General features: G+C 59.0%; 1 protein-coding gene across 2 annotated transcripts; it reads right to left on the reverse strand.

Moving 5' to 3' along the window:
* Nucleotides 1–27: 27 nt before the first annotated feature.
* Nucleotides 28–27,545, reverse strand: LOC111149297 (UV stimulated scaffold protein A). 2 transcript variants are annotated; one of them, XM_022506286.1, is made up of 14 exons: nucleotides 27,524–27,545; nucleotides 25,882–26,122; nucleotides 24,609–24,939; nucleotides 23,912–24,032; nucleotides 22,658–23,050; nucleotides 21,627–21,739; nucleotides 21,241–21,369; nucleotides 12,993–13,098; nucleotides 7,000–7,138; nucleotides 6,467–6,586; nucleotides 5,654–5,837; nucleotides 5,197–5,305; nucleotides 2,493–2,667; nucleotides 28–1,267 (listed from the first exon to the last, which is right to left on the reverse strand). In XM_022506286.1, exons 2-14 carry the CDS (start codon nucleotides 26,004–26,006, stop codon nucleotides 1,174–1,176), a joined length of 2,139 nt encoding a protein of 712 aa, XP_022361994.1. In that variant the 5' UTR covers nucleotides 26,007–26,122; nucleotides 27,524–27,545; the 3' UTR covers nucleotides 28–1,173. The 2 variants fall into 2 exon arrangements, with proteins under 2 accessions (XP_022361994.1, XP_022361995.1); XM_022506287.1 differs by lacking the exon at nucleotides 27,524–27,545 and having other exon boundaries at nucleotides 25,882–26,399.
* Between the last annotated feature and the right edge of the window lie 274 nt (nucleotides 27,546–27,819).

The raw sequence follows: 27,819 nt of genomic DNA on the forward strand, positions 1-27,819 counted from the left end.
AAAATCTTAAAAAAAAAAAACAAAAAAAAACACTTCACACCCAGGTGTCTAAGATTAAGCAGAGATCATGTGTTGGCAAGAACACAGAGAAATTGGACCCCTCGCGCTGTGGAAAGAATATAAGTAAAACAGGGTAGCTGCTTTTGAACAGTCTGGCGGTTCATCAACAAGTAAACACAGAGTGACCAAATGAACTAGCAGTTCCACTTCTAGGCATAAACCTAAGAGAAATGAAAATATATGTCCACACAAAACTCGGACACACATGTTCACAGAAGCATTACTCATCACAGCCAAATGGTGTGAGAACTCCCCAAATGTCTGTGATACGGAGGTGTCATTGCGGGGCCATATTCCACAACACGCAAGATCCCTGGAGACGCTGTGCTAAGTGAATGGAAGAAGCAGACACAAAAGGCCACACGTTGCTAGGACGCCGTCCACCCAGAAAGGACAGAGCCGCGAACAAATCAGGAGGGGCCAGGGGCTAGAGGAAGGGCAAGGGGAGTGACAGAAAATGGGGATAGGCTTTCTTCTGGGGTGACGGAAAGTTCTGGAACCTGGTGTACAGGTTCTGGTCTAGGTTATATAGCGCACTTCATGCCACTAAGTGGTACACTTTGAAAGGGTGAATTCTAGGGTGTGAGAGTATGAGGCTGTTTTTTAAAAACATGAAAACCGTGAGGTAGTTGCTGGCATTCTGATGCATAAACATCACCAAAGTGCTCCGTGAGCTGGAAACGCGAGCGGTGACGCCGAGTGGCTCATGACCCTGCTTGTCTTAAAAACAATGTTTATGTGAAAGTGTGAGGTTTCCCAGAGTCCCTCCGAGTGACCACTGCCCAGGGAGAAGGCTGGGAAGTGGGAGTTGGGGCTCTTCAAGGACACACTGCCCGTGTCACCTCCAGGCTCTCAGGCAGGCCAGACCCATATAACCTGGATGGCAGTGGCTCCTCAGGGGAGGGCCGTGGCTCCCCAGGGCAGGGGAGCGTCAGTACCTCTGGGGCACTGTGATTAGAATGAGAACTATTTCCTCCCAAGAAATCCATGCAACAAATGGTGGCTGTGGTTCCAGCCCAGTCCCGGGTCTGCACTCCCATCCTGCACCCTGGCTGAGGGAGGCCAGAAGAGGGGCCGACAGCCAGGGGGGCTGCACACACCACGTCTGGCCCTCTAATTCAGCGCATAGTTAAACTGGTTTGCAAACTTCTCGTGCTTCTTCCGGTCCATCTGATTCATGACTGTGACCACCCTTTGCACAGCAGCCCTGTGGGGAAAGCAGAGTGAGAGGAGATCAGGGAAGCCTGGCCAGGGCTCTGGGCTCTGAGCGTGGTCTGGCTGGGATCAGGCCCTAGTACCTCAGTGGCTGCCCCATGCAGACTGCTCAGACTGTGCAGATGGGCAACACAGCCCAGAAGTGGCTGCAGCTTACCTGTCCGGAGCCTAAAGCAACCCCGTGGGAGCTCCAAGCCCCGAGCCCCCAGGATCCCGACCTCACCAGCGCCAGGCTGCACCACAGACTGACAGCAGAGCCTGCCCAGCAGGCCAGAGGGGGAGCAGACCAAGGGCAGTAAGGCAGCACCAGACCTTCCCTAGCCCCATGCACAGCGCCCCAGGACAGAGCCGCGGGGCAGCACCGCAGGCCTGCCAGCAAAGACTCGAATGGGCCATCAAGTGTGTCTCGCTGCCCAGCCTGTCTGCTGCCTGCTCAGCAGGGCCCTGGGCCCAAGAGGAAGCCTCCGAGGCCGCCAAGCAGCGATGCCCTGCTGCCCCCAAGTGCCCGTGTGACCACCAGGTGCGACTCCGGGGCTCAGTCACCTGTGGCTCTCCAACAGGACGAGCTCATGGGGCTCTCTCCTGTCCGACCCTGCACAGGCCAAGTATGTAGTGATGCTGGCCAGGATGCATGCCTCCTACGGCCACCGCATGGAGGAGAATGCCTTCCAGGTATCATCTGCTTGAGAAGGCTGCCCCACGAGGATGGCCTGACAGCACCCACAACATGTGCATAGATCCAACCAAGGAGCCCACGGCCTCACAGGGCTTCCTACAGGAGCACCCTGAGTGTGCTCATCTGGCCAGCCCTGGTGGTGGGCAGGCAGTGAGAGCACTGGCTGGAGGCCTTCCTGCCTGGGCCCTGCCGAGTCCCCAGCCGCCAGGCATGTCCAGCTGGGCTGTGGAGATGCCCCGTCCCTGAGCCCCCTCCCCGGCAGCACTGGCCAAGGTCTGCTAAAGCAGAGACCCATGTGGTGTCTCCCATCTCCCCCGTCTTGGCCGGCCTCCCCTGCCTGCTGTCCCCACACGGATGTCCCCGGGCACGGATCACAACAGAGCCCCCCAGGGACAGCTGGCCCTGCACCAGCAGCCCCCATGGAGGCCTCCCCCCACCACCAGGAAAGGAGAGAGTGCTGGCTGGTCAGTGAAGCTCATCCACCCCCTTCGTGTCCCCAAATCCAGGGACGGGGGACAGGCATGGGGCGAGTAGCTCTTACTTGGCAAACACCTTCTTGGCAATACGTGCACGGGCAGTGTCGGCCCGCTGCTTCAGGTCGGTGAGGCCAGGATACTTCCTCCTCTTGCCCTTGGCGCTCCTGTTGGACCCAGACGAGCCAAGGTCCACTCCAGTGGCAGCCTCCACATCTCTCATAAACTCGGGGTCCTGCCAATCTGCAAAGAGACCCCAAGATTTCAAGACACTCCTGACACCGACCAGAGAGCCTCTCTCCCGAGCCCCGACCCCTCTCGGCCCACTGCTGGCCAGCAACAAAGGGGGTGGACGGCAAGGCAGAGCTGCCCACCCATCCTGGGCCCACAGGCCCCTGTGCCACCAGATGCCAGAAAAGAGCTGGGAGGGGACCCAGAAGCTTCATCTGGTGTACCCACTAGCCCCCTGGGCAGGAAGGCAGCTGAGATGGGCGCCCGTGGCAGGCTACTTCCCAGCCTCCAGCAGGACCAGTCCACCCGGCCCCCGGTGACAGCGGCCAGACCCATCTGATGACTGGTGTTTGGGTGCAGCAGGGGAGCGAGGGCCCAGCGCTCAGGACAGGCTGAGCTTTCTTTTTTACTTGTCCAAAGAGGACTTGGCAATGGGCTTCAGTGAGGGAGTCAGTTTACCAGGGCAGTTCTGTTCTTCCTGCTGCGGCCCAGGTCAGGCAAGGCAGCAGGGGACGCTGCTCCACGTCCCACAGATCCCGGCCTCGCCAGCCTGGGGCTGCACCACAGCCAGGCCAGCACGCTCATCTGCCAGGACCAAGGGTTGCTTTCACTGTCTCATGCCGGGGTCCCCACAGCCTCACTCCTGCCCTGGCTTCTCCTTCCCATTCTGGCCTCAGCTTCCTGGTCCCAGTGGGAGCAGGCCTGCGTCTGGAAGGTGGGGTTGGGCTTTGTGATATCAGGCGCATCCTGGTCAGGAGGGTGACAGCATAGCCCCCCTCATGTGCCCAGACCTTGGGCCACTGAGCCCGGCTTACAGGAGGGTACCAAGCACCCCACATGCCATTGGTGCCCACCAGGCCCATGGGAACCCCACGGAACGTGCGCCCCAGACAGATGGCTAGGCCTCCCCAAGTTGATTTTTTGAAGTGAAGGAGTACAGGGCCGCACAATTCAGATCCAAGAACGATTAATCCGAGATTAAGGAAAACTGTCTAAACAGTTTATCTCCCATAATAAGAAGGCGCCACAGTTTAGGGGCCCAGTGAATGGAGCAATTGTTTAAACACCACGGAAAAATACCGGCGGCCGGGAGAGATGGAATGAGCATCTCAGTAAAATGAAGGAGCAATTTAAAAGCCTTTGAGGAAAATCAATAGCTGCTGGGGCCGCACGGCCTTCCTGTGCGCTGGCGGGCCTGGAGCTTGGCGCATTGTCACCAAGGTTAGCGCCAGGGAAAGAAAATTGCTGCGCGTGCGAGGGAGGCGGGGATCAATACTGTAGTTAGTAAAGAGATGCTATTTCACATCTGACTGGCCAGCGCCGGCCCGCGGCCGCAGCCCGATACCTGTTGTTAACAAGTCACCGAGGCCTGGAGAACCAGATACTCTTCAGGGTTGACACAAAAAATACGCACTTAATTTGCTACTGAGTGTGAGCCACCAGGGAAGGCCTCGCCCCGCGGATTAGTAGGTCAGGGGCCCCTCCCTGCTGCTGTCCCCGGCCTGGGGGCTCAGACACAGCATCAGCCTGAAATCTCACATCTGTCAAAGGGAAAGACCCCACTAATGACGATAAACTCCACCTGGCTGGGACCCTCATGTGCAGGCCAGCGCTGCCCCCACGCACATGGGGGCTCCAGGTCCACAACGTGGCTTTCTTGGGACAGCAAAAGCCCCAGGTGGCCAGGACCTCCAGACCCTAGCCCAGGCTTGACAGACCACAGAGACTCCGAGACGGGTCAGAGGTCTAACGGGTGACCCCCACATTCTGAACATACCCACAAGCTTCCCAGACAGTGACAGCCACTTCTAGGGGACACCATGTGACCCTGCCATCCAGGGGCCCTCGGGAGTCACGGGGCGGCCAGCCTGTGGCACGTGCCCAGCACAGGGCACTGACACACATACCGTGTTGAGACAAGGTCCCCAAGTTGTCCTGAGAACAACACTTCTGCGGTTCAAGGCCTGAAGCTAGTCTATCAGCCAGAACCTGAAATGGCCTCTGTGCGGAACTGGCTGCCGAGACCTGGGGCTCAGGGCCTACCTGGGACCTTCTTATGTCTGCCTGGGCATGCACACATGCATGCACATCCCACTTGGATGTGTGCACACACCCACGCACACCCCATTTGCACACCTACCCCACTCGCACACCTGTGCACACGAGCACATGCACTCACAGCTGTGTGCACACACACATCCCAAACCTCCCATGCTACGGAGAACCTGCCGCTCTCCTCTCTGGAGCACAGGCTTTAGCCAATAGCCTTCTTACCTTCATTCTCCAATTTCCTTAAAAACGTGATTCAGAACCCAGACCCGAGCCACCAAACAACATGATGGTTTCTGGCCGTGAGTCTGTTTCTCCCAGGGGGCAGCAATATGAAAACCTGGCCCAACCAGAAGCCCATGTCCCCCGGGGTGCTGCCATGAGTTACAAACACGCTGGAGGCAGCAGGTAGCCGCTGGGTCCCAGGCTATCCCCCCACACAGGCTATCCCCCCCACATAGCACCCAGCGTCTGCTCTGGCCCCAGACCTACCTGCACGCCCCGCCCCCTTCTGCAGCCGCCTCTGCTCCCAGGCCCTGTCCTCTCGCTGGAGGGGCCTGCCCATGTCATCTCTGGGGATGATCTTCCCGTGGAATGGACACTGGGACAAAGAGGAGAGCAGTTCTGGCCACAGCCACCTCCCTCACTCCGGCCACCTGGTGCTCAGCGCAGCACGGGTGCAGGAAGGGTTGTGTGGGGCAGGCATACAGGAACCAGCGCAGAGCACCGAGGTCCTAGACATCAGACCCCCAACCCCGGGCATGAGATGGTGGTGGAGCAACGCGGGCCAGCCATGGACAAGCCCTCTTTGAGGAGGGGCCCTGCCAAGGGCCACAGCTGGCTTCACAAGGGCTGGCGAGAGTCCAGCACTCCATACAGCCGCCCCATTCCAGCGGCAACCATGCCCATGTGTGCCTATGGTCCTTGCCAGCCATGGCTGCCACCTCACCTTCAGCCGGTCCTGGCGCTCACAGAGCCGGCCGTCGGGCCTCGGGGCACGGCACCGGTGCTGGACGGGCTCGAACCTCCCTGCGAAGGTAATGGAGCGGCTCTGCAGCATCTCCGAGACAGCGGCACTGTCCACTTCTGCGTCCACCTCGCTGGGCTTCCAGAAGCGGTGCTCAGACTCACACCTGCAACACCAGACTCTCAGAGCCGCCATGGGCAGGCTGCCCGGCACTGTGGCCACAAGGCCAGGCCAGGCAGGGCAGTCTGAGGACAGCGGACCCAGACTTCTGGACCCTGTCGCAGGTGCCACAAGCCCAAACTCAGAAAGGGTCCTCCCTTGTCCAGCCTCCATGGCTGTCCCCAGCCTGCCAGGACTGCACGCTCCCCAGCAGGTTAACCAGTGGATCCACCTGTGCCCCCTTCTTGTCTGCGGCCCCCAGAGGACAGCGCCAGCTGGCACAGTGCAGGGACAGCTCCGGGAAGTCCTCGCAGAGCCCCAGGCCTGGCCCACGTGCAGGGTTGAGTCAGAGCACTGGAGGGGCGAGGATGGGTCAGGAAGGGCCCTAGGCCCAGGCAACCAATCCTTCACACCCCATGATGCCAGACTGTAGGAGGACGGTGCAGGACGTCTCCCCAGGGAGTCACAGGAAGGCTGAGAAGAGGTCTAAAAGGCGCCCCCTGGCACAGTTCTGTGGTCCTACTAGAGTCTGCATGTGGTGATCGTCCCCACAGGGAGTGTGAGGCAGAGCTAGGCCCTGGGCCCAGTGGTGTTTGCGGGCTGGGAAAAGATGGGACCAGACACAACCACACTCACTTGAGGATCTTCCCTGGCTGCTCCTGGCCCCAGTAGCACAGGTCCACCCCAAAGGGTACAACAGGTGCCCGGGCCCGCTCTGCTGCCAGCTTCCCAGCCTCCTCGTGTCCCATAGGCGCCCTAGTGAGGTCACAACAACAGGACATGCTGACTGTGCATGCAGGAGCTGCCACAGGCCCCGTCTCTCCCTCTTGTCCTCTGCTCTCCTCAAGACACAGACCCCGGGGTCAACACGTCCAAGCAATGACCTCTGCCACCTTGGGCTCGGGGTCCAGGGCAGCCGCTGGGTCCTGGCACCAAGCCCAGCTGTCTTCAGGGAGCTCTGCAGGGACCTGGTCTCGGATCTTTGGACTTCTTCCTGGGTCTGACACCTGTCCCCACCAGCTCTCCAAGGACCCCTCTCTCCCAGGCAAGCCAGAGGCCCAGAGAGTGGCAGGTGCTCGTCCAGCCCGGGGCACACCTACGGTCACCCCCACACAGCCAGAGGTGTCTGGGCAGCCTGCACCAGGCAGAGATAGGCATCTGGAGGTCACCTGGGGCTCGGGGCAGGGAGCGAGTGTCCACGTAGGTGGTGACGCTGGGCAGCAGCAGAGGTGGGGTCATGCGCCTCCTCGTCCCGCCTTGTTGTCCTCCTGGCCTGCAAGCCCTGGGCAGTAGGGTCCTTCTCCAGCCCTGGAACAGAGAGGAGCTGTTCCTGGCCACAGCTCCCATGACCCCAGACCGACCCCCGGGGGCACTATGCTCTATCTCTACCCCCTGTTGACGGCCCAGCAGTGATGACCCATGTCAGCCTGTAGCCAGGCTCCAGCCAGAAGAGGCCACCACGCTGGTGCTTCTGTACACCTCTACCGGAGATGGCCAGAGACGAGGCTACCAGGCTGCAGAGCTTTGTAGGCCAGCGTCTACCCCAAATCCTCAGAACGGGATGAAGGCAGATTCCTAGCACCATAGGGGCCCTCCCTGGCCCCCTCCGGCCCCTCTCTGCAGGGTGTATGGCCACACTGCCCCCGTGCAGGCCAGGGTCCCAGGGCGGCACACAGTGTGAGTGGCATCAGCAGAGGCGTGCCACCCCAAACTCGCTGTGGGAGCTGAGGTCCTGTGGGCTGAGCGCAGTCACATGTGAGGACTGTGACATGCCAGGAAGGAAGCTGAGCAGCATATTCCAGACAGAAGGCGAGATGTCCAGCAGGTCAGGTGTGTTGCATGCTCCCCAAGGGCCGTGGGGCCCAGAGCACACTGGAGCTTCGGAAGAGGAGGGGAGAGCAGAGACCCCCCCCCGCAATGGACAGAGGTAATGACTCAGGGACTGCAGCGGGTGCCCCAGGTGGTGGGCACCCCAGGCAGCGGGCGTGGGATGAAGCCAGATGGCAGCTTTCACAGCTCAGGTGCGGACACTGGGTGTGCTGCATACCGATGTCAGCATCTTCTCTACTGGCCCCCAAAGCACAGAAAAAAAACCTGGAGTTGGGAAGCAGTTGAAGAAATAAGACACCCAATTTTGCTGGAATTTGGGAACTACCCAAATGGCCCACTGAGTGTCAAGAAAGAGACAGAGAAAACATGGCTGGTAGACTTACAGGGAAACTTAAGGACGATAAGATGAAGAGAAAGATCCAAAAAGCTTCTAGAGAGGAACAGCAGAAAGGGCGAAGGACAAGCATCCCACCAACACCAGTGTTTTTAACAGTGACTGTGAACGCGAAGTCTCTGGAGCTCCTCCTGAGAAGCTTGAAAGAGAAGACGAGCTAGAACTTTCTATCTAGCTCACTAGCACCCTGTGGTACCCGTGAGGGACAGCTTCGCACACATGAGACCCTTTCCGGAGCCACAGGAAGGTCTGCTTTGAAAACACTCTCTGAGCGAGTCATCAATCCATCCGTCAGGGAGGAAAGGGAGTTTGGGGCAAGGCTTGCAAGCGGGAGCACAAAGTGGTATCTCTGCCTCTCACTGCACACCTGGCACCAGAGCTGAGCTGGGGTGAGCAGGGTGCTGGGCTGGGGGATCGCGGGGGGAGGGCGGTGCAGACAGTGTTACGGGACCAGGACCGTGCACAGGAAACATGAAGATGAACCTTTCAAAAATAAGGGATAACTCTCAGAAAAATCAACACTCTTACAATTTTATCAATATTGATGGAATGTTTTAAAAACTAGCAGAAAAAATATTAACCTACCAAACAAAAGGTGGGGAAAGAAAACCCAGTGGGTAATAAAGTGTCTGGGACATCAAACAACCAGAAACAATTCATTAAACAGATCAAAATCAGCTAAAACGCAGATTAGTTCCAAAACTTTTAGCAACTTGTGGTCCACACAAGACCCACTTAAACAGTCAACAAGACGATGAAGCTAAAGACAGCCATGCAGACTCACCCTGTAGAGTGGGACGGAGAAAGCAAGGACAACAGTGTCTCCAGAAAGACCGGGTTTCAGGCTCCAGACACACAAGGAAAAACACAGCACACGTGGTAAGCGGCTCAGGGGCTCGCCATGGCCAGCTCTGTGCACCCTCACACAATAGACCAAAAAGGCCAAATCCACAGCCACATGGGACGCTGCATCCAGGAAGCCCTTCAGAACACATGCACGCCTGACAGGACCACAGGCAGGAGGACCAAGGGGACCTCAGCGCCCCCAGACCATGTCCCTGGGCCACAGAGCAGCCAGGAGCCGAGCAAAGGGCAGTGAAGACCCAGACGTCAGAAACCTACACACACACTCTGACAATCCCTTCCTGAGCACACAGACTTGTGGTGTAGATGGCCCTGCTGAACACGGATCCACCCAGCACCCTCCAAAACCAACTCATGAACACTGGATTTAGAGAGAACTGGAAGGGACGTGGCAGCACCGAGGACTAAAGTGTGTGCTTTAGGCGTGGGCTCTCTGCAGCAGGGGCAGCCTAACCCGACTCGGGGACGTCCAGCCCAGTCCCCCGCAGCGTCGCGGGCAACAGCGGACGGGCCCCTTTCTGTGCATGGTCTCCCTGGCATGTGGCCCACACAGCTTCGCAGGGGCTCCAGAAGCCCATAGGCCCTGTGCAGGAAACATGTGCCCGCACCTACTGCAGATGCCCGGCAAGCCCGCCCGCTGCCCTTTCCCAGGTTCCAGCAGCTGAGAGCAGAGGACAGAGCTGCTCGGGCGTGACAAGTCCGCCAGGGTTGGGACCCCAGGCCAGGTTCCATCATCACCACGCTGCCTTGGCCCCAGCTCCCCGAAACCCCCCAAAACCCCCACTCGGGATGTTGACAAGAAGTATCACTGACTATGCAGAGCCTGTCGCAGACAACCAACCCCATGAGTGTGCACAAGCCACACACACGTGCCCAGGGTGCTGGGGGAGGCTGATAAGTGGGCATTGTGGCATTTAGATGGATACAATCACAGCCGAAGGATCAATATGTGAATTCCTAGGAGTTACAAGAATGAAATATATTTTTCATTGATTTGTTGTTTTAAACCATTAAAAAGATGGGTAAGCGTGTTAAAGCAGAGTAAATACTCAGAGCGCTAAAAAAAAACACGACCATTTTCACATTGTTGTAGAAAATCAATCTCGCTGACACACACTTTCAAAGTAAAACCCCAAAAAGCAGCTGGTGTGCCTCAGCCCGGAAGCGAGCATTCTCCAGCAGAGCCGGCCACTCGGCCATCGGACGGGCACAGGCCCCAGTACAGGAGCTGGGCTCAGATTTACTCCCACCGTTGCTTTTAGAAAGAATCCTACAAATGCCCAAATCCCCCTTTTTGTTTAAATTGACCAAGTGGCACCCATTTGCCTGGAGCGCTAAGGCAGACAGGGCGGGAGCGATGAATCGATAGTGGGAAATGGAGAGGCTGCGGCTTCCGCACGGAGTTAGGCCGCCGAGCTTGACATTATTGATTTTACCTAGTTCAGCTGGCCTTGTAATTAAAATGTAAATTTGAGAAAGAGATTATGTCCTGACAGAAATGGTAGGATTAAGGGGAAGATAAAAGCCCCTCGCTGAAAATTCACAGAAAGAAACGAGAAAGAAAAAGCACCAGCTTCCACAGCCGTGTGGATTTAGACCAATCTACTGCGGGTTCACCTGCATTTAATTGAAAAAACAGAGGCGGAATATAAACCAGCATTATGAACTGCCTCGGCTGCCACACTTCTGTGTCTGGAAGCCTCCAGAGCCCTGGGGCCCGCCAGGGCTCCCAGTGGGATTTAGGGTGGTGGCGAGGGTGGGCCCACCGGGGGCACGGCTGTCTCTGGGGCCCTCCCGACCCTCGCGACCCTGCGGCCCTAGTCCAGCTGGGTCCATCACCACCAGGCCCCCGCAGCCCACCTGTCTGCGAACACAGACCCACATCAGCCATGAGCATGACCTTCCGGCTTACGCACAGGATGTCGTGAGCAAAGGGACGGTGGCCTGGCAGCAGTCTTGCCTCTTTTCCTGGGCTCCTGAGGTACCCTCCATGGGCCAGGTGTAGCTATGGGCACCAGGGACTTGGGCCCTACTGGCCTCATGAGGAGGTGGCGGTCAGGTGCCCCGGGAGCCCAGAGTGGGAGGCAGACTGCACACTGTCAGGCTTGCAGACTATGGGGATCGGCAATGTCTCTGTGGGGACAGCTCATCTCCGCTCCCTCATGGCTGAGGCCGCGGATGGCAGGTCCCCTTGCCATGGTGCTAGGGCTGTGCTGAGTCCAGGCGCATGTCCTGTGAGCATGGTGGGCCCACCCAGCCTGTCGTCCAGTCCCCTCAGCCACTCCTGCTCAGCACCTCGCCAGTGGGAGTGGCGGCAGCCCCACCGTCCCTGCTGGAGGCCATGGCCTCCGTGGCACAGTGGATGTGGAGCAGATGAAGTCCTCTGCGGACTGTAGCCATGCTCCCTGCTACGACCAGAGCTGGCTACCAACACAGCCCCAGGCCGAGCTCTCTCTTCTGCGGAAAAGGCTCCGTGCCCTCCAAGCAGGATGTGCCAAGGGCCAGGCCAAGCGCCTGTAGCTGGAAAGGGCCGAGAGGACCAGCTGAGGGTCAGTGCAGGGCTCCCAGGCCCGACGGGCGGGGCCTGGGGTCTCTGAGCCCGACCTTTGCTGGATGCACTGCTAGCCACAGGAGGTGCTCAGGCTGGGACTGCCCATCACCAGACTCCTCCGCTGTAGAAACCTGGAGAAGTGACCACACTGCACCGTGTTCGAGCTGCTCCCTGGCAGTCCTGGCCCCATTGCCCACTGTCCCAGCTTGGGCACAGGCAGCCTCGGGTGTGGCTGGGCTTCTGCTGGGCTCTGGCCTGGGCACAGGAGGGCGCTCACTGCTCCTAACAGATGCCTTGGGCAGCCCCCAGGTCCCTCGTGGGGGCAGGTGAGGCCTCTGGCCACAGGGAGCCCCTGCTCCAGGGTGGGGGAGGGATGGCAGCATAAACGAAGCCATTTCAGGCACAGAACAACACAGAGGAACGAAGAGCAGGAGGGGTGCCTAGTGGTTAGAGGAAGACCTGAAAACTAAAATGTGAAGGCCTGCGTGGCTCGGGCAGAGGGCGAGGCATGCACACAGGCCCTGGCAGGCAGGGGGCAGGATGGGTGGCCGCTGCTTCCACGTCCAAGTTGGTGCCTAGGGAGAGGACACCAGGCTGGTGGCCAGCTTGCAGGAAAGGAACCAGGGCTGTGCCAGCAGCAACTGTCAGGTCTGGATGTGCTGCTTTGCGTGCTGCCCCTAACAGGCCCCAGCTGAGCTGCCTACCATCTACACCCTGCGGAAAAGTTCGCATTTCATCTTATAGATTCAGAGACAAGTCGACTAGTCTGTTTCTCCACAAAAGCCATGGGTCTTGTTTTTATCGGCCTCCTGTGTGTGTGCTGGGTGGATTCCACGGGTCCACACCCCCTCTCACCAGATGCCACCATGTTGGGGTGCAGACATGCGAAAGAAGGAAACCCCAGACAGGAAAGAGTAGTCACAGCTGGGTCTGCACTTCCCAAGGCACAACCCTCCGCTGCCAAGAGCTACACAGGAGCCCTGGGCCAGCGGCAGAGTCCGTGACTCCACAGGTGGTAAGTGGGGACGCCAGGGCCAATGAGGCCTGAGGACTAAGGAGCTGGTGAACGGCCAGCAGTCTCCCGGCACCTCGAGGTTCAAACCACATACCCACAGCACTCTCCCCAGGGCACAGGAGCCATGCGGGTTCTCTGTCCACTCTGGGGTGCCCGCCCGCCTCCTGGACTCACTCCCCTGTGCTGAGACCTGTGTTTCCCCAGCAGGGCTGCCCCTCATGGAGCACCAGCCTGGCTGTGCCCACTGAATGAGTGCTAGGGCCTGCCCACCATGGACAGTGGGAGCCCACGGTGAGGCAGGCCCCAGGGAGAAGCCTGGCCCAAAAAGACCTGGGGCACAAATGGGGAGAATCCCATGATTTTCAGTGACAGCTCTGCAATGTTAGCAGGCAGGGTGGCCACCATGGCTGGCTCCCCTGCTCAGTGGGCCCCAGACCCCAGATATGAGGTCACGCCCTGAGGGTCAGCATCCTTAGCAGGACCCCCCTCCCGCCCCCACTGCACTCACCGTATTCAGGCTGCAGGTGGTCAGGGATGCAGGCCTCATACCCTTCCTTCTCTGGGACCTCGACAAAGTCCCCATCATCCTCATCCTCGTCCTCTGGGGCTGCCACCTGTGGAAACCCCCCCCCAGACCTGCCTATGAACAGAGCACAGAGGCCCGGACATTCCCAGTCCTACCTCTGCGGGTCAGGCGTGGGCTGCACCACAGCCCGGAGACCAAGGATTGTCTCCAGGCCTGGTCCCACTCCTGAGCTCATGCCAGATCCACAGCTCCGAGTCTAAACCATGCTCAACCTGCCCCACCGCCTGGTGCCCTTTGAAATGCCAGGAGAGGTGCGGAGTGAGTGTGTTTCCAGAGTCCCAGGACAGGCAAGACCGCCCCTCCCTGCAGGCCGAAACACAGCAGTTCTTGGGGCAGCTCTTGGGGATGTTGGTGTGACTACGGCATTTCTGAAATATTCTGTCCTTAAGAGTAACTTGTTAAAAAGCCAAAAAGAAACAGTTTCCTTTCAATGATGCCCCTTTCCCCACCCAGGTCAGTGTGGTGAGGGGTCCAGAGCTACCAGAGGAGCTGGGGGCCACCTCCGCCCTAGCTTGCCCAGAGGGCCTGAAGAACTACAAGGAGCCGGCTTCCTTCCACGAGACCCGGACCCCTGCCCCAAACCCGCTGGCTAAGTAGCACCTGGCCTCTCCATGGAGGTTCCCAAGGAGAAGTTTGGGCCACCACACTGGGGGAGTCAGGCTGCTGAAAATGGCCCCACATTCTCAGTGACCCCCCAGGGGTCAAGCCCCAGGATGGGACTTGGGGGAGAGCAAACCACAGGGATCGCTCCTTCCTGAGAGGGTCACGGCAGGGAGGAAGCAGGAGCGCCTGACTCACTGCCACCCCACCCGGGAGCACTTGGGGGCCAGCTCAGCCTGACCAGGACGTGAACCCCGCACCAGTTTCAATCCCCCAGAAGGAAACAATCCCACTGCCACCCCACCCGGGAGCACTCGGGGGCCAGCTCAGCCTGACCAGGACGTGAACCCCGCACCACAGTTTCAATGCCCCAGAAGGAATCCTCCTCAGGATGAGGAGCCCTGTTGGATAAACGCCAATCACCGAGGCAAACTCTGGAGAACCTCGTAACACGCCTTCACTTCTGAAGTATTTCTCTGCAGCACAGCTCACAGGTACCAGTGAGGCCCAAACGGAGAATGGACAGCCTGGGCGATACTGGGGGCAGGAGGCCACCCCAGGCTCGGCTGAGTCATCGATGCCGGCAGCTCCCCCCCACAGCTGCCCGTCGCCACACAGCCAGGCCTGGTGGCAGCCACCAGCAACCACGTCTGTCTGCCATACCTGCAACCCAGGACGCCTGCCCCTGGGAGACATAATCAGATGCAAATGCACTATGTTTGGGCACAACCCACTGTGGTGCATCTGGGAAGCTTGGCAGACATTAATCATCGGAAACTGTAATTTTTTGTTATCAGTCTAACACTGATCAAAAGGGAAGCCTGTCTCCACCACTGACCTGTGAAACGTCCCAATTATACTCTTTGGAAATGACAGGGGCACTTAACTCCCGAGCTGGGCAAATGACGGCGATCAATCACGTTTGAATAACAATGAGCCACGGACCTGAAAATTATTTTTGTATAGAATCTACCCAGGAATTTATGAAAGGTGGAAAGCAGCCCAAGGTTTTAGGGCATTACGGTTCTCAGCTAGTGCAGTGCGTATCAAACACTAAACAGAATTTATGTGTTTTAATTTTCTAAAAGGTAGATGTGGACGGGGTGCTACAATGCATAACAGAGCGCAGCGGGTTTTAAATATGGGGGTCATTTTCATAAAATATTACGTTCACCACTCACACCCTTCAATTTCACCAGGGACTTTTACTAAATTTTCATTTCCTAAAAAATATTCAGCTGCTTAGCTAACTATTAGGAATTACACCCTTTTCCTCCCCAACGAAAACTGTTTATTCCCATGATGAAATATGGAGCCCAGGCACCTCTTTGTTCTTAAATTAGCACCGACAACGTGTGCCAGGTCGTACCCACCTCCAGGAGGACCCATGGGGTAAGAGCTGCCCCCTCAGGGTCCCCGCAGCCGGGCCGCTGGCCTCTGCAACAGCCCATCTGTGCACGTGAGCGGGGAGCTCTCCGGCCACGGGTGGCCCCTGGACCCGTAGTGACCCCAGGCCAGAGACGGACTTCGCTGCTAACACCAGATCTGCAAATCTGCACTCCAGAGCCTCCGAGTTCAACATGGAGTTCCCGGGGCTGCGACAGTGCTCTGAAACCCCCCAGATCATGGGGGAAGGGCAGTGACATCTGCTGTCCAGATGCAGAGGAAGCCCCTGGACTAGGCACAGTGGCTGCTGCTGTGGCACTTGTGTGCCCTGCTCCAGGGCCTCACACCAAACGCTGACTCAGAGAACAGAACACTGCCACCAACCAGGCCAGAAAGTCCTCTCTAGGACCCTGGCCAAACAGCATGGCCTGGGGAAACTGAGGCCGGCAGGAAGGAGCCCACCGAAGCCAGTCCCGGGGTGGGACAGGGAGGTGGCCAGAATCCAGACCTGAGGGAGGCGAGGCCCTGGGCAGGGCGTGGGGCAGGAGTGTGTGGACACCCTGAGAACCCTGGGAAGGAAGGAGATCACGCCACAAGGAGGCAACTGGTCCTCAAAATGGGGTCCACTTATGAACTGTTCTCATTCTGCAGCTCCCCACCCCGCCCCTGCGGCGTCTGGGCTGTGCACCCACCTTCTCCAACAGGTGGAGTCCCTGGGCAGGCGGTCAGAGCCCTGTGGCCCACCAGACGCCTCCCGCACCGGGAGATGCCAGCCGGCTGCAGCAGGGAGGCGCCGAGGAGGCCTGTGGGCCTTCCGCCGGTATCCTAAAAATGGATTTGCATCCACAGTTAAAAGGATTTAGAAAAATGAGCTTCTAGGATCATAATTAAACAAGCAATAAAACATCTAAAATATACAACACAATCAGCTTACAGCAGTGGGGGTATCAGGGTTCCTGATTATTGGAGGAGGAACAGGAAGAGCGACCTGGTCTGGGAGCGGGTCTGCCCGCCAAACGCACGCCCGAGATGCAGCTGGGACTGTTAAATAAATTTTGTACGATCTAATTAACTCGGTGCGCAATCTCAATTACTTTTCACCCAAGAAATCACTTTTGTTCAGTTTTATGTGTGTCTGTTTCCCTTTTTAAAAAAAAAAAAAATGATGTAAGGCCTCGTCAGACAAGTGAGCTCCAAACTGCATTTGTCTTTCAGCGGCTTGATGGCCATGCATTTAAAACCCCATTCTATCTTATAAACTAAAAATTAAACGTGCTCAGCTGTGATGGTCGTCATTGCATCTGCTATTTATATGCTAATGCCCTCCCTGGAAGGCCGTGCAAATTGCCCAGCCCAGCCAATATCTCATGTGCATCTCCAGTGGCTGGGGACGCACCTTCAGAGGGCAGAGGACAGTGGGGCTGCGGGGCTGAATGGGGCAAGCGCAAAGGAACAGGGACCCCAGGCCACCACCACCCAGGCCACGCAGAGGTCTCTGGGACGCAGAGCAGGCTGTATGCACATGGCCTCCCACTCAGGAACGACTGGTGCACAAGCGCCGCTGTGTCCAGAGTGACTGGCGCCCCCTTTCTTGTCTGATCCAAATGGGCTCAGGATGCAGTTCCCCAGGGCTTCGCCTTGGCAACGGGCTGCTAGCGGCGCATGCTGTGGGGCCATGGGATGCTTGGAGGTCTGTTTCCAAGGCGAGGTGGGGTCCGGGCACATCCGTCCCCCAGCACAGGTAGTGACCCGGGAGCTGCAGGCGGTAGCCTCTCCCCTGCGGCTGCTGCCCTGGGGAGGCCCGTGGGAGCGGATGAGCTGTGGGACAGGATGCCAATAGCATGACCACAGAGCACACAGTGCTTCCTGGTTAGAGCCAGCCACTTCCCTGGTTCTCACCACCCATGGAAGCGGCATCCACACAAGAACAGGGAAACCTGCTCCCTCAGCCCAACTGCACAGGCAAAATGCAGGTGTCTGGCGGCCTTGGAGACCGAGACTCACGTGACTTCCCCCAGACTCAGTTTTCCCACCTGTGTAATGGGGAGGTGACGTCACCCACCTCCCAGGGCTGCTTGTGGGAAGGTATTCAGGGGCAAGAGGTGCATAGCAGCATAGGGTGAGCCTGGGCGCAATGGGGCTGTGCTCCAGGGCCCTAGGGCACAGGGGAGAGGGCTGGCCCTGAGCAGTGGGGAACCTATGTGTGCTCTCCCAGCGCTGGTGAGAAGGGCGGAGGCGTGCGGACCCCTCCCCCAGCTCCAAGCCCTCAGCCACAGAGTGGCCTTCAGCGTGATGGAGAGAGCCTCGTCTCCAGGAAGGTTGTTTACTGGCCCTGCCGAGCACAAGGTCCCCACTGCTGGCTGATTTAGTTCCCCTGCCTCCCTGGGGTGCCTGACTCGTTCAACATTTCATTCCCCAGCTCCAGCTCTGTCCTTTTCACCTACAGGGAGCTGGCGCTCACGTGGTTCCCATGGTACAGAAAACTTGTGGGACACGATGACAGCAAGAGCGTCCAGAGCCCCTGCCTGAGGAGGGAGGAAGTTCCTCCGCCAGAAGGCCCGTCCGCTGGGGAGACGGCTCAGGCAGGCAGGGGCGGCCGGCGTGGAAGAAAGCCTCCCAGAGCCCTGCAGGATGATGTCTGCTTTTGGAATGAGGATGTGCTGGCTGTCTAGACCTTGTGGCCACTGTGTCAGATGGCTGGTCGGTGAGAACAGAGACGCCCACACAAGCATCTCACCCACTTAAACCTACAACCCAGCCATTAAAAAAAACCCATCTTCCTGAGAGTTTACATAAACTGATGCTTGAAGTTAATTTTTTCAGACATATTAGTTGGCAGGAAATTAATATTTTGTTAATTACACAATACAAAATAATTGGTGATCTTGACCACATAATTAAACCGCAGGCAATTTCAAAGTTTACAAAGGATTTTTATCAGTGTAATGAATGTAGCAGGCGCGGATTATTACACTCCTCACGGCAGCAGGCTGAAGACTAAATCTACCCAATGATGCTCCACATCGATCTATCTGAGATTTATCCCTAGCTGCTCCCAAACACAACAGAGACACACTCTATAAAACAAACAGTTAAACGTATTTAAACTGGCTTAAATACTTCTCAAAGTCAGAACCTCTGTGTCAAAGGGAAAACAGTATGTACAAACCAACAGCAACCCCAAACCAGAAAGGGCCACCTTCCAACACCCCCACCCCAAGGGCTTGTTCCCCATGGGCCCCTGACTGTGGTGGCATACCAGCCAGAAGCCCTGTGTCTGTTCTCATCTCCGGCCCATCCGTCCGAAGTTCTCCAATACTGAATCCCTCGTTCCCAAGTCAGCAACCCCAGCTCGGCCTACTGTGCATAGTTAGGACGCTGAGCTCCTGTGGGAGGGGAAATGCTAAGGCAAACCATGTAGAGCAGCTCGCTCGTGACTTCTAGGGACCACAGTGGTTCCTGCAGCCACAGGCCCTTCGTGGAGCGGGAGCTGATGGGCAGATACACAGCGGCTATTCTGGGAAGCGGCGCTCACCTGAGCAGGGCGCTGCCACTCAGCCACTCGTGCCCCAATCGCTTTATCTCCAGGTGCCGCAGCCCGCCAGCGCGGTGAGCACAATCTCCAAGGATTTCAGAGCAGTTCCTTTTTTCAATCAGCTTGTGGAGAAGCGTCTGGAAAGCGTCAGAGCGCTGACAGAGGCAGGGAAGCTCCCTTCCCACTGCGCCACCTTCCTCCAGGCAATCCAGGTTGGCCTTGCTATCCCTGCGCAGGAGGGGCTGGGCCCCTTCTCCTACAGCGCTCCTCCGGGTTGGCCTCCCACCCTTGCCAGTGCCCCCAGCATCCCCAATGCCCCTAGTACCCCCGATGCTCCGTGCAGTGTGCAGCGGCATGGAGCTGCCCCCACCAGCTTGGTTGTCTGGAGGCAGTGCAGGAGCTACCCAACAGTCCCAGCATAGTCAAGGACCTGTGGGGGCCCCAGGAGTCCATGCGGGGACAACAGCAGCCACAGCAGAGCTAGCAGCCCAACCCTGGCAGTCCCAGGGCACCCAGGGCAGGGCTACTTCCACACAGGGAGCCTGAGCCCACTCTGTCTCCTCCAGCCCTTGGGGCATCCGGAGAGAGGCCTCCCAGCTACTGTTCACTGGCCGCCGCAGGCTGGAACCTACCACACTGAGCACCTTGTGCCTCCTGCTGGGAGGCTGCGGCTTCCAGGGACACGCGGACCCCTGCCTAACTGGGTTCATTAGGAGACGGGCCCTTCCCCTGGGGGCTCTACAGCCACAAGGCAAGATGGTTCTTCCGCCAGCTCTAGGCTCGGGGCCCTGTGGGCCCCAATGGTACTGTGGACCCCAGGCCCAGAGGGACAATGTCATGCTGCCCAACCAGCCCTCACGGCTGCCAGGGCTCTCCCCAAAGCCCCTGCTGCTCTGAGGGTGCCTCCCCAGCTCCTTCCCAGTGCAAGCCCCTGCTAGGTGGGGAGGGGGGCTGGTCCTCAGGGCGCCATAAAGGGGGCACCCAGAGGAGCCAGCCTGATTCCCCACCCCTCCCTGCTCTCAGGCCAGCCTCTGCTCTGATGCCATGATCCTGGCTCGTCTAACGTTCAGAGCTAAATCCTGACATGCTGGGAAGAGCTGACCAGATCACCTCCCTCCTGAGACCAGAAAACAACCTTCCTTTGCTGTAAAAAAAAAAAAAAAAAACCACCTTGGTCAAAATTCACACAACTAACTTCTTAATGAGGTCACATCCCCAAAACAAGGCTCTTCAAGGAATCTTGTGCCCACAGAAACACCTCTAGGACATCGGTCAGCAAATACCAGGGAGCATGAAGGCTGGGCTCCCTGCCCAGAACTTTCCTCTGATGCCACAGCTTTGTGGAAGAAAGGCAAGACCGCCCTCTGCCGGTCTCCGGGGACCCCCCACACCTGCACCTGGAGGACAGCCAGTGGGGCGGATGCTCAGAAACTCACACGAGGGCAATGGCCCTGCAACAGGTGTCCAGTGGCCCTGGAGAGATTCAAGGTCACTAAGGGCCAAGACCCAGCGTGTCACCTACTGTCCATCCTAGATCTGAGTGGCTCCAAACCTGCTCTCTTCCCCACTGGGGAATGCTGTTCCTCCCACCCCAGAGCTCCTGCTGGAAACAGTTATATCCACTCAGAGCCAGGGCCCCGCTCAGTGGGCCAGGTCCGGGGTCCCAGCATCCTGGCAAAGAGGGGCACTCTGGGATCTGCCTTTTCAGTTCTGAGAGGCCAGCAGCTGTGCTGACACCCCCCCACCCCCGCAGTCCAGCTCTGGCTGTTCCACCCTGCTGGCAGGCCCTGAGGACACCTACAAAGGAGACAGCTCTCAGGTCCATCCCAGACATCAAGGTCTAGGTCCTGGCACAGGCCATGGGAGGTATCTCAGGAACTGATGGACTTCACCTGTGCCCCATCAACAAGTGTGGGCCTGTCCCAGCTCTACAACCTTGCCCCGGGACCCAGCATTCAAGGGGACCAGCCACCCCCTACCACACCACATGGGGCCCGTGAGGTGCCACACGACCAGCAGACACCTGGCCTAGACTGGCTTCCCCAAATGGGGCACCAGGCCACATGTTCACCCCACCTTGCCACCCAGGAGCTCCTTTGTGGGGCCCTGCTTGGGAGGGCCTCCCACCTCCCCAAGCCAGGACATGGCCCTCTGCATAAAGCCAAGGCCAAGTCCTGATTCTCGGTCTGTCACGAGCACCCTGACACTGAGCGCCCTCGGCTGCAATGTAGGTGGATGGGACGAGGCCCTGAAGCTTGGAAGGCCCTTACCAGCTCACAGGAGGCTCTGCTAGGGTGCTTGGGGAGCTCAGGGTGCAGCTGTGCAGCGGGGCTAGACTAGGTCTCAGCTCAGCCCACGGCCTTCTTCTCCTCCTCCAGGGCCCTGGGATCTCTCTCCAGACTAGACCACTCCCCCCCGCCCCCTGCTCTGCCACTCCCTCCTGCCTGGACCCTGTCCCAACCCTCCATCCGCAGGGAAGCCTGTTGCTCTCTGGCCCCCGGGCCAAAGCTTCCATTTCAGGAGAGGAGCTCCCACTGAAGTAGGAACCAGAGTATTCCCAAGGCCCAGTGATGCTTGCTGACTCAGAAAAGAGTTCAAAGAGGAGATCTCCTTGCTGTCACCCCTCCCCAGCCCAGTGGTGGCACTCACCTCCCTCCGGCGCCCCTCCTCAGGCTTAATGTCCAGCTCTTCCGACCGCTGCAGGGTGGTTTCCAATTCTGCCTTCAGGTCAATGGCAGCTTCTAAGTGCCCGCCATGGATCCCCGCGCGGGTGAACAGCTGCCAATGAGGGGGCACATCACTTGGGCGGGCCAGGGCACCCTCCCCAACCCCCCAACTCACCCCTGCACACCCCATGGAGTACACAGTCCTTCCCCACCAGCCTCCCCTCCCCGCGTCATCCCTGCACACCCCGGCACGTGCGACCTCACCTGGACCCAGGATGGCACAGTCCTCCCCAACCCCCTGCAGCGTCACCCTGCACACCCTGTGGGCCCCTGACTTTGCCCCAGGACCCCGGCACGCGCGGACCTCACCTGGACCCAGGAGCGCACAGCTGGCAGGAACTTGTTCTGGATAAGCTTGAGCGCGTCCCGGGCTGACTGGATGACGGCATGGTTGTCTTCATCCTCATGCACCCTCAGGCTGTCTGGAACAAAGCATGAGGGTCACTGAAGGAGCCAGGGTGGGTCACCCAGCACTGCATAGGGACCACCCGCACTGCTGCCCACCCTGCCCCAGCCACGTTCTGCCCGGGACCCTGCACCTCATGCCTGAGAAACAGATGCGCTACTTAAAGATCTGGCTTTGGTGGGGACCGTCTCACCCTGAAGCTAATGCCTCCCCCCACACCACACCCCAAGGCCCCACACGGCATTCACACAGGTACACAAGCCCCAGGCCAACCAGCAAGCCCGGGGAGCTGTGGAGCCCCCTCCCCCATACAGCCCATACCGCGGCTCAGTCCCATGGGCCCCCGTCTGCATCCTGCCACCTGGTCTGTCTCTAGCCGGGCACCCCACCTCCTGCACATGGCCTGCTCCCTGGCCCCCAACAGCTGCTAGCTCCCTGGGGCTGCTGACACCCAAGAGGTCCAGGGGCAGCAGGTCTTCACACAACTAGTCTGACCAGCCTTCACAGTCTGACCTGTGAACACCCCTAACGGGCCCCCAACCACCCACACCCCACACGCTGCCGGGCCATATGGGGCCCCACCTCTTACGTGGCATCCTTGCGAACGTGGTGGGAAGTCGCGGTCCAACTATGTTTCTCTCCAAGGCAGAGCGGGGGGCACCTGATCCCTGACAGTCACCCTCTGATCCCGATGGGCCGGGGACCAGGCACTGCAGCCTCCCCAAGGGCTCCCCAGTCCCCCAGAAAATGAGGCCAGCCCATCACAAGGAGGACCTCAGGGTGGAGCCGCGGACTCTGAGCCTTAAGTCACCCCTCACCCCAACCTTGGAGTCTCTGCCCTGCTGTCTGGGGAAGTCTGGGCTCTCACCAGCATCCCTAAGGCCCATGGCTGAGGGGAGAGAGCCCTGGCTGGCCAGCAGGAGCTACAAGTTACCTGAGGAGAGCTCCACATCCAGCATGTACTTGTGGGAACCCAGCCCATGGCACCGCACGAATTCTTCCTTGTCACTGTCTCTGTCACTGTCCTCCTCCTCCTCGTCCTCCTCCTCCTCCTCTTCGTCCTTGGCCCCTGCGGTAGTCTGAGGGGGCCCCGCCCCACTGCTGGTTCCTGGACAGCCGGCAGAGGCAAGCAGGGTCTTGCTACAGCAGGGCTGCTCCTCGTCTCCGTGATTCCCGGCACTGGCCCAGCTAGAGGAACTCTCCATAGACACATTGAAGCCCACTGTGGGCAATGAGGTGCCCAGGCCTGTGGCAAAGTCCAGTGGCACCAGCAGCCGAAAGCAGCTCTCCACCTCTGTGAGGCAGCGCCGGATCTCCTCGGCCATTTCTGCAAACACACGTGTGGCCTGTTGGGGCCACCAGCACAGGGCACAGCCTCCCCTGGTGCAGGGCCCAGGATCAAGGGTAGGGCGATGTTCCAGGAGCAGGTGGGCCCAGGGGCAGGCGGGCTGGGTGGTGACATGTCACATGGAAGTATAGGTCTCCTCCTGCCCCCCAGCAGAGGCCAGTGCCCTGGGCGTGCAGAGGCTTGGTGACCACTGGGAAACCACCAGCTCAGCAGCACGAGGCTTCCCTCTGGGACGTCCTCAGAGACACCCTCAGGTTTGGACTTTGGCCATGAGGGTCACGGTGCCCCGGACACCAAGTGGGACATGCCACCATGGACAGAGCTTTCGGACAAGGGAGGCCCGTGGGGAGCCATCAGGACACACACCACTTCCCAGTCCTCCCTTTGGAGCACATCTCGACCATTCCATTCCTGCCAGCCACCTGCCAATGGGATCTGCCTGGGGCCAACCAGCACCCTCCTCAGGCGACAGAGGCCTGCTTCCAGGCTCCTCCTAGGCCAGGCGAGCCAGAAATGCCTTAAGCTGGGGCCTGCCCGTCATGGAAAGGGCCGGGTGCTCAGAGGCATCAGGTTTTGGAAGTGGGGGGTGCTGGCAAGAGGAAACAAGGGCCATGAGATGAACAGACACATGTCTCCTGCTTCCCCCAGCGAAGAGACCTTCCAGGATGCATGGAGACCTTCCATTAGGCACCGCCAGGGGGCGCGGGAGAGAAGTGGCCACCCAGAGGTTCCTGAGAACAGGGCTCAGGTCTGCCCTAACCTGGGCACAGAGGGTGGGCTGCACAAAGCCCTGATGCAGCGCAGCAGGCCCAGCGCCCTCAGGCCTGATAAGTCACTCACCCTCCATCTCCCTGATGGCCCGCTCAGACTTCTCCCGGTAGATTCTATCCAAGCGCTTCTGCTTCTCCTCCTCCCACTTTCTCTCTGCCACAGTCCGCGCACTCAGGTCCTGAAAATCCACCTGGGAAATTGAAGGGGACGTGAGACCTGACTGCACAGAACACAAAGAAAATAAGTCAGACAGACCCAGTAGACGTGCCAGCACAGAGCCAGATCCTCCGGGTCCCTGGGGTCCAGCACTTCCAAACACAAGGAAACACACTTGACAGCAATGATCGATCCCCAGCTGAGCACAGCCAGCCCACAGTCCAGAAAGCAGCATGCCTCCGAGAAACACCCCAGGAGGGGACCTGGACATGCAGTGTCAGGCAGCATGCTCAGGCTGTAGAGGGGACCAGCCAGCTGCCCGGACAGGAGGGCAGGGGTGGTGGCAGCCAATCCTGGTGGGTCTCACGCACCCAGGACCACCAGAGCCCACAGCAGACCCAGGAGGGACTCAACTCCAGGACAGAACAGGGTCGCATCTGAGAAGCTGACCCCTTTCTCTCATTTGGCTTTCTATGAAGTCAGGACCAGAGTCCCAGCTCCCTCCACCCGGACCTGCTGCCCTGCTCCCGGGAGCCCTGCCCCCAACACTGGCTGGCCCTGAGAGGCAAGTCTGTCCACTAATGCAGCACAGAGCGTGCGGCCTGCCCACCTGTTTGCTGTGTCTTAGAAAGTGGTAGCCCAGAGCCAGCTTCTTGTAGGCCGCGCCGTACTTCTCATTCCACCCTTGGATGGCCCGGGTGGCAGCCTGCCGCAGCCTCTGGGCCACCTCCCTGGGGGGCGGCAGGGGCTGCTCATGGTCAGTGCCCAGTGTGAGCTCCAGAAACTCCTGGAAGTTGGAAACAACCAGCATCCTGAACTGGTGGGACCGGGCGAAGAGCTCATCTATGGCCTGGAATGCGGAGAGGCGGATCTCGGCATGGTCCTGGCTCAGCTGGGCCATGAGCAGGTGGTAGGCACGGCCGAGTTGCTCCTCCGAAGACCTAGGGACACCAGTCATCCTTGCCAAGGCCTGATCCTGTGTGTGTGCGTAGTGTGCAAAGCAGCAGGGACGTACCCTCTTCCACTCCCCTCCCCTCCGTCCAGAGCAGGCTGGACCAACGACTACCCTCAGGTTCCCACATGCTTCTGTATGACCCACAAGCAAGAATGGCTTTTACGTTTTTTAATGAAAGAATAATACTTCATGACATGTGAAAACCACGAGAGCCAGCGTCAGTGCCCATCAAGTTTTATTGGGACACAAGCACAGCCGCCCCGTCACATCGTGCCCGTTACTGTCCATGGCTGAGAGGCCATCACAGAGACTTTATGGCCTGCAAAGCAAAGCCTCAAGGAGTCACCGTCCGACCGGAGCAGAGACCCCTGGTCACCAGCCTCCCCTGCAGGCGCGCCAGGGCACTGAAGCAAGGAGGAAGGGACCTGCCGCCCCTCCCCCCGCAGAAGCCCGCATACACCCTGCCCCCTCCTGCCGCCCCTCCCAGCTACCTTCCCTGCAAAAGAAGCCACCGATGTTCTGGGCTGTTCTGGGTCTCCAGGGAAACCTGATCTGGGCTGCAATTTTTTTGTCAAAAGCTAAAAACTTCATTCCTTAAAATCACTTACATTTTCCTGTTTTGTAAATACAGGATAAGGACAATCAGTGAATCTCAACTTTGTCCCAGCTGAGGCCACCTTTGAAGCATTAAAGCCCAACATGCCCTCCCCCTCAACCCTGGGACCACTGCCCCACAAGGTGACCGCCCACCAGAGCTGGGACCTGCAGGGTCCTGGGGGAAACATCTTGGGCCGTTCCTTCCCTGTACAGAGGCCATGGTGGGGGCAGACGGGCAGGGCTGACAGACAAAAGTGGCAGGAGGTCTGCCCCCAGGAGTGTCTGGACCCGCAGAGCCAGGCAGTGTGAAACGCTGAACCTTAAGACATACTTGCAAATTTTCTTCAGTTCCTTCATTTTCTCAGGACTCAGCTGGGGTTCTCCCGAAGTCGTGAGCTCTTCGACCAGGTTGGACAGTTTCTGATCCATATCTAGAAACACGTGTGGCAGAGACATGGAAGGACCACCTAGCCTTCGCGGTCTGTTACACGTTTCCTGAGCTCACTGTGTCCTGGGCATTCCGGGGAGCTACAAGGCTTGCCCCTCCAGCCCTAGCCTCTGATGTGACCTGGCTGCGGAAATACAACAATGCAGATGGTATTCTGGGCACAGCATTTTGGGTGGTAAATCAGCAAAAGCACAACACAAGAGTAACTCTAGAGTTCTCCAATTCCACATGTGGGAGGTACCTCAGCAACCCAAGAATTCAACTGCCTAGATAAAATTTAAATGAGCTTTTCCCAAAGGTGCCTGTGGCCCTTTCTCCCTTCAGCACACGGCTCATTCACAACCCACAGGAAGCCTCTGCAGATCACAACCCATAGGAAGCCTCTGCAGACGGCAGAGCGAGTGGCTATGGGCCAGCATCACTTGCACCCAGAATTCCAGGGCTGAGCACACAGCAGGTTTGCAGGAAGGGAAACGAAGGGCGAGGCTGACGCCCGACGGCCCAGGAAGTCGGTCACTCAGCAGGCACTGAAACTGGGGGCAGCACAGGGGCCAGGCTGGTTGGGAGGCTGCTTTATTTGGTAGAAGGAGGGCCCGGGCCCAGCACTGTACATGCGCCCCTCCAGGAGCCACTCTCAAGCAGTAATGTTTGTCACTGACACTAACTCAGTACCCGCTTGGCAGCTGTAGGGAGCTGCTCATCTCATCTGAGCACCCTCCTGGTATCCCCCACTGACCATGGGTCCCTCCCCATGGACTCTGCCAGAGTTCCTAAGCCCAGGGCACCATGGCCACACACGACAGAAGAGGGGGTGTCTCAGGGAAGAGGAGAAAGCAGTGACCAGGGAGGAGGGAGCGTCCAGAAAGCGGAAGGGGTCAGGGTCAATGTCCTAGCGAGAAGAAGGGGACAGTGGGGTGAGGGGAAGAGGAGGAGGAGGAGGGGGCAGCGGAGGAGGATGGATAGGTGTCCCAGGGAGGGGGGGAGGGGGGTGGGGGTGGTGGGGGGGGTGGAGGAGGGGGGGTGGGGGGGGGAGGAGGAGAGGGAGGAGGGATAGTGTCCCAGGGAGGAGGAGGAGGTGGTGGTGGTGGTGGAGGGAGTGGAGAAGGGCTGGTGTCCCTTAGAGGAGGAGAGGGAGGAGGGATGGTGTACCAAGGAGGAGGAGGAGGGGGAACAGTTTCCCAGGGGAGGGCAGAGAGGAGGAGTGGGAGGAGGGGGGCAGTGGGATTGGGCAGAGGGGGGCGGCGGGGGGAGGGAGGAGGGGGGCGGCGGGGGGAGGGAGGAGGCGGAGGAGGGTGAAGACGAAGGGGAGTGGGAGGAGGAGGGGTGGTGTCCCAGGGAGGAGAAGGATGGAGAGGAGGAAGGGGAGGAGGACGAAGAGTGTGACGGGGAGGAGGAGGAAGAGTGTGACGGAGAGGAGGACGAAGAGGGGGGAGAAGGACGGAAACAGTCCCGGGACGAGGCCGGCCCTCAGGACCCCAGCCCGGCCGCAGCCCCTGCCGGGTATCGCGACGACCGCGACACCTACCGCGCACCAGGCCGCTCGCCTCGCCCCTCCCCTTCCGACGGGGACCCCGCCCCTATCACGTGCCCCAATTCGCCACAGTCATTGGCTCGCCCGGGCACGAAGGGCGCGGTGACGAAGGTCAATGAGGCGACGACCGCGCCTAGGGGCGACGCGACCGCTCTCCCCTTAGCCCGCCCTTTCCGGCGGGAACCCCGCCCACCTCCTGTCACATTGCCCCGAGCTCGGCAGCCAGTGGCTCGCCCTGAGGCGCGAGCGCCGGGGCGGGGCCGAGATCTGCGCGGTGACTCAGGCGCGCT

This window comes from Enhydra lutris, unplaced genomic scaffold (assembly GCF_002288905.1).
Source record: "Enhydra lutris kenyoni isolate GAN:26980312 unplaced genomic scaffold, ASM228890v2 scaffoldscaffold21, whole genome shotgun sequence".
NCBI classification, from domain to species: Eukaryota; Metazoa; Chordata; class Mammalia; order Carnivora; family Mustelidae; genus Enhydra; species Enhydra lutris.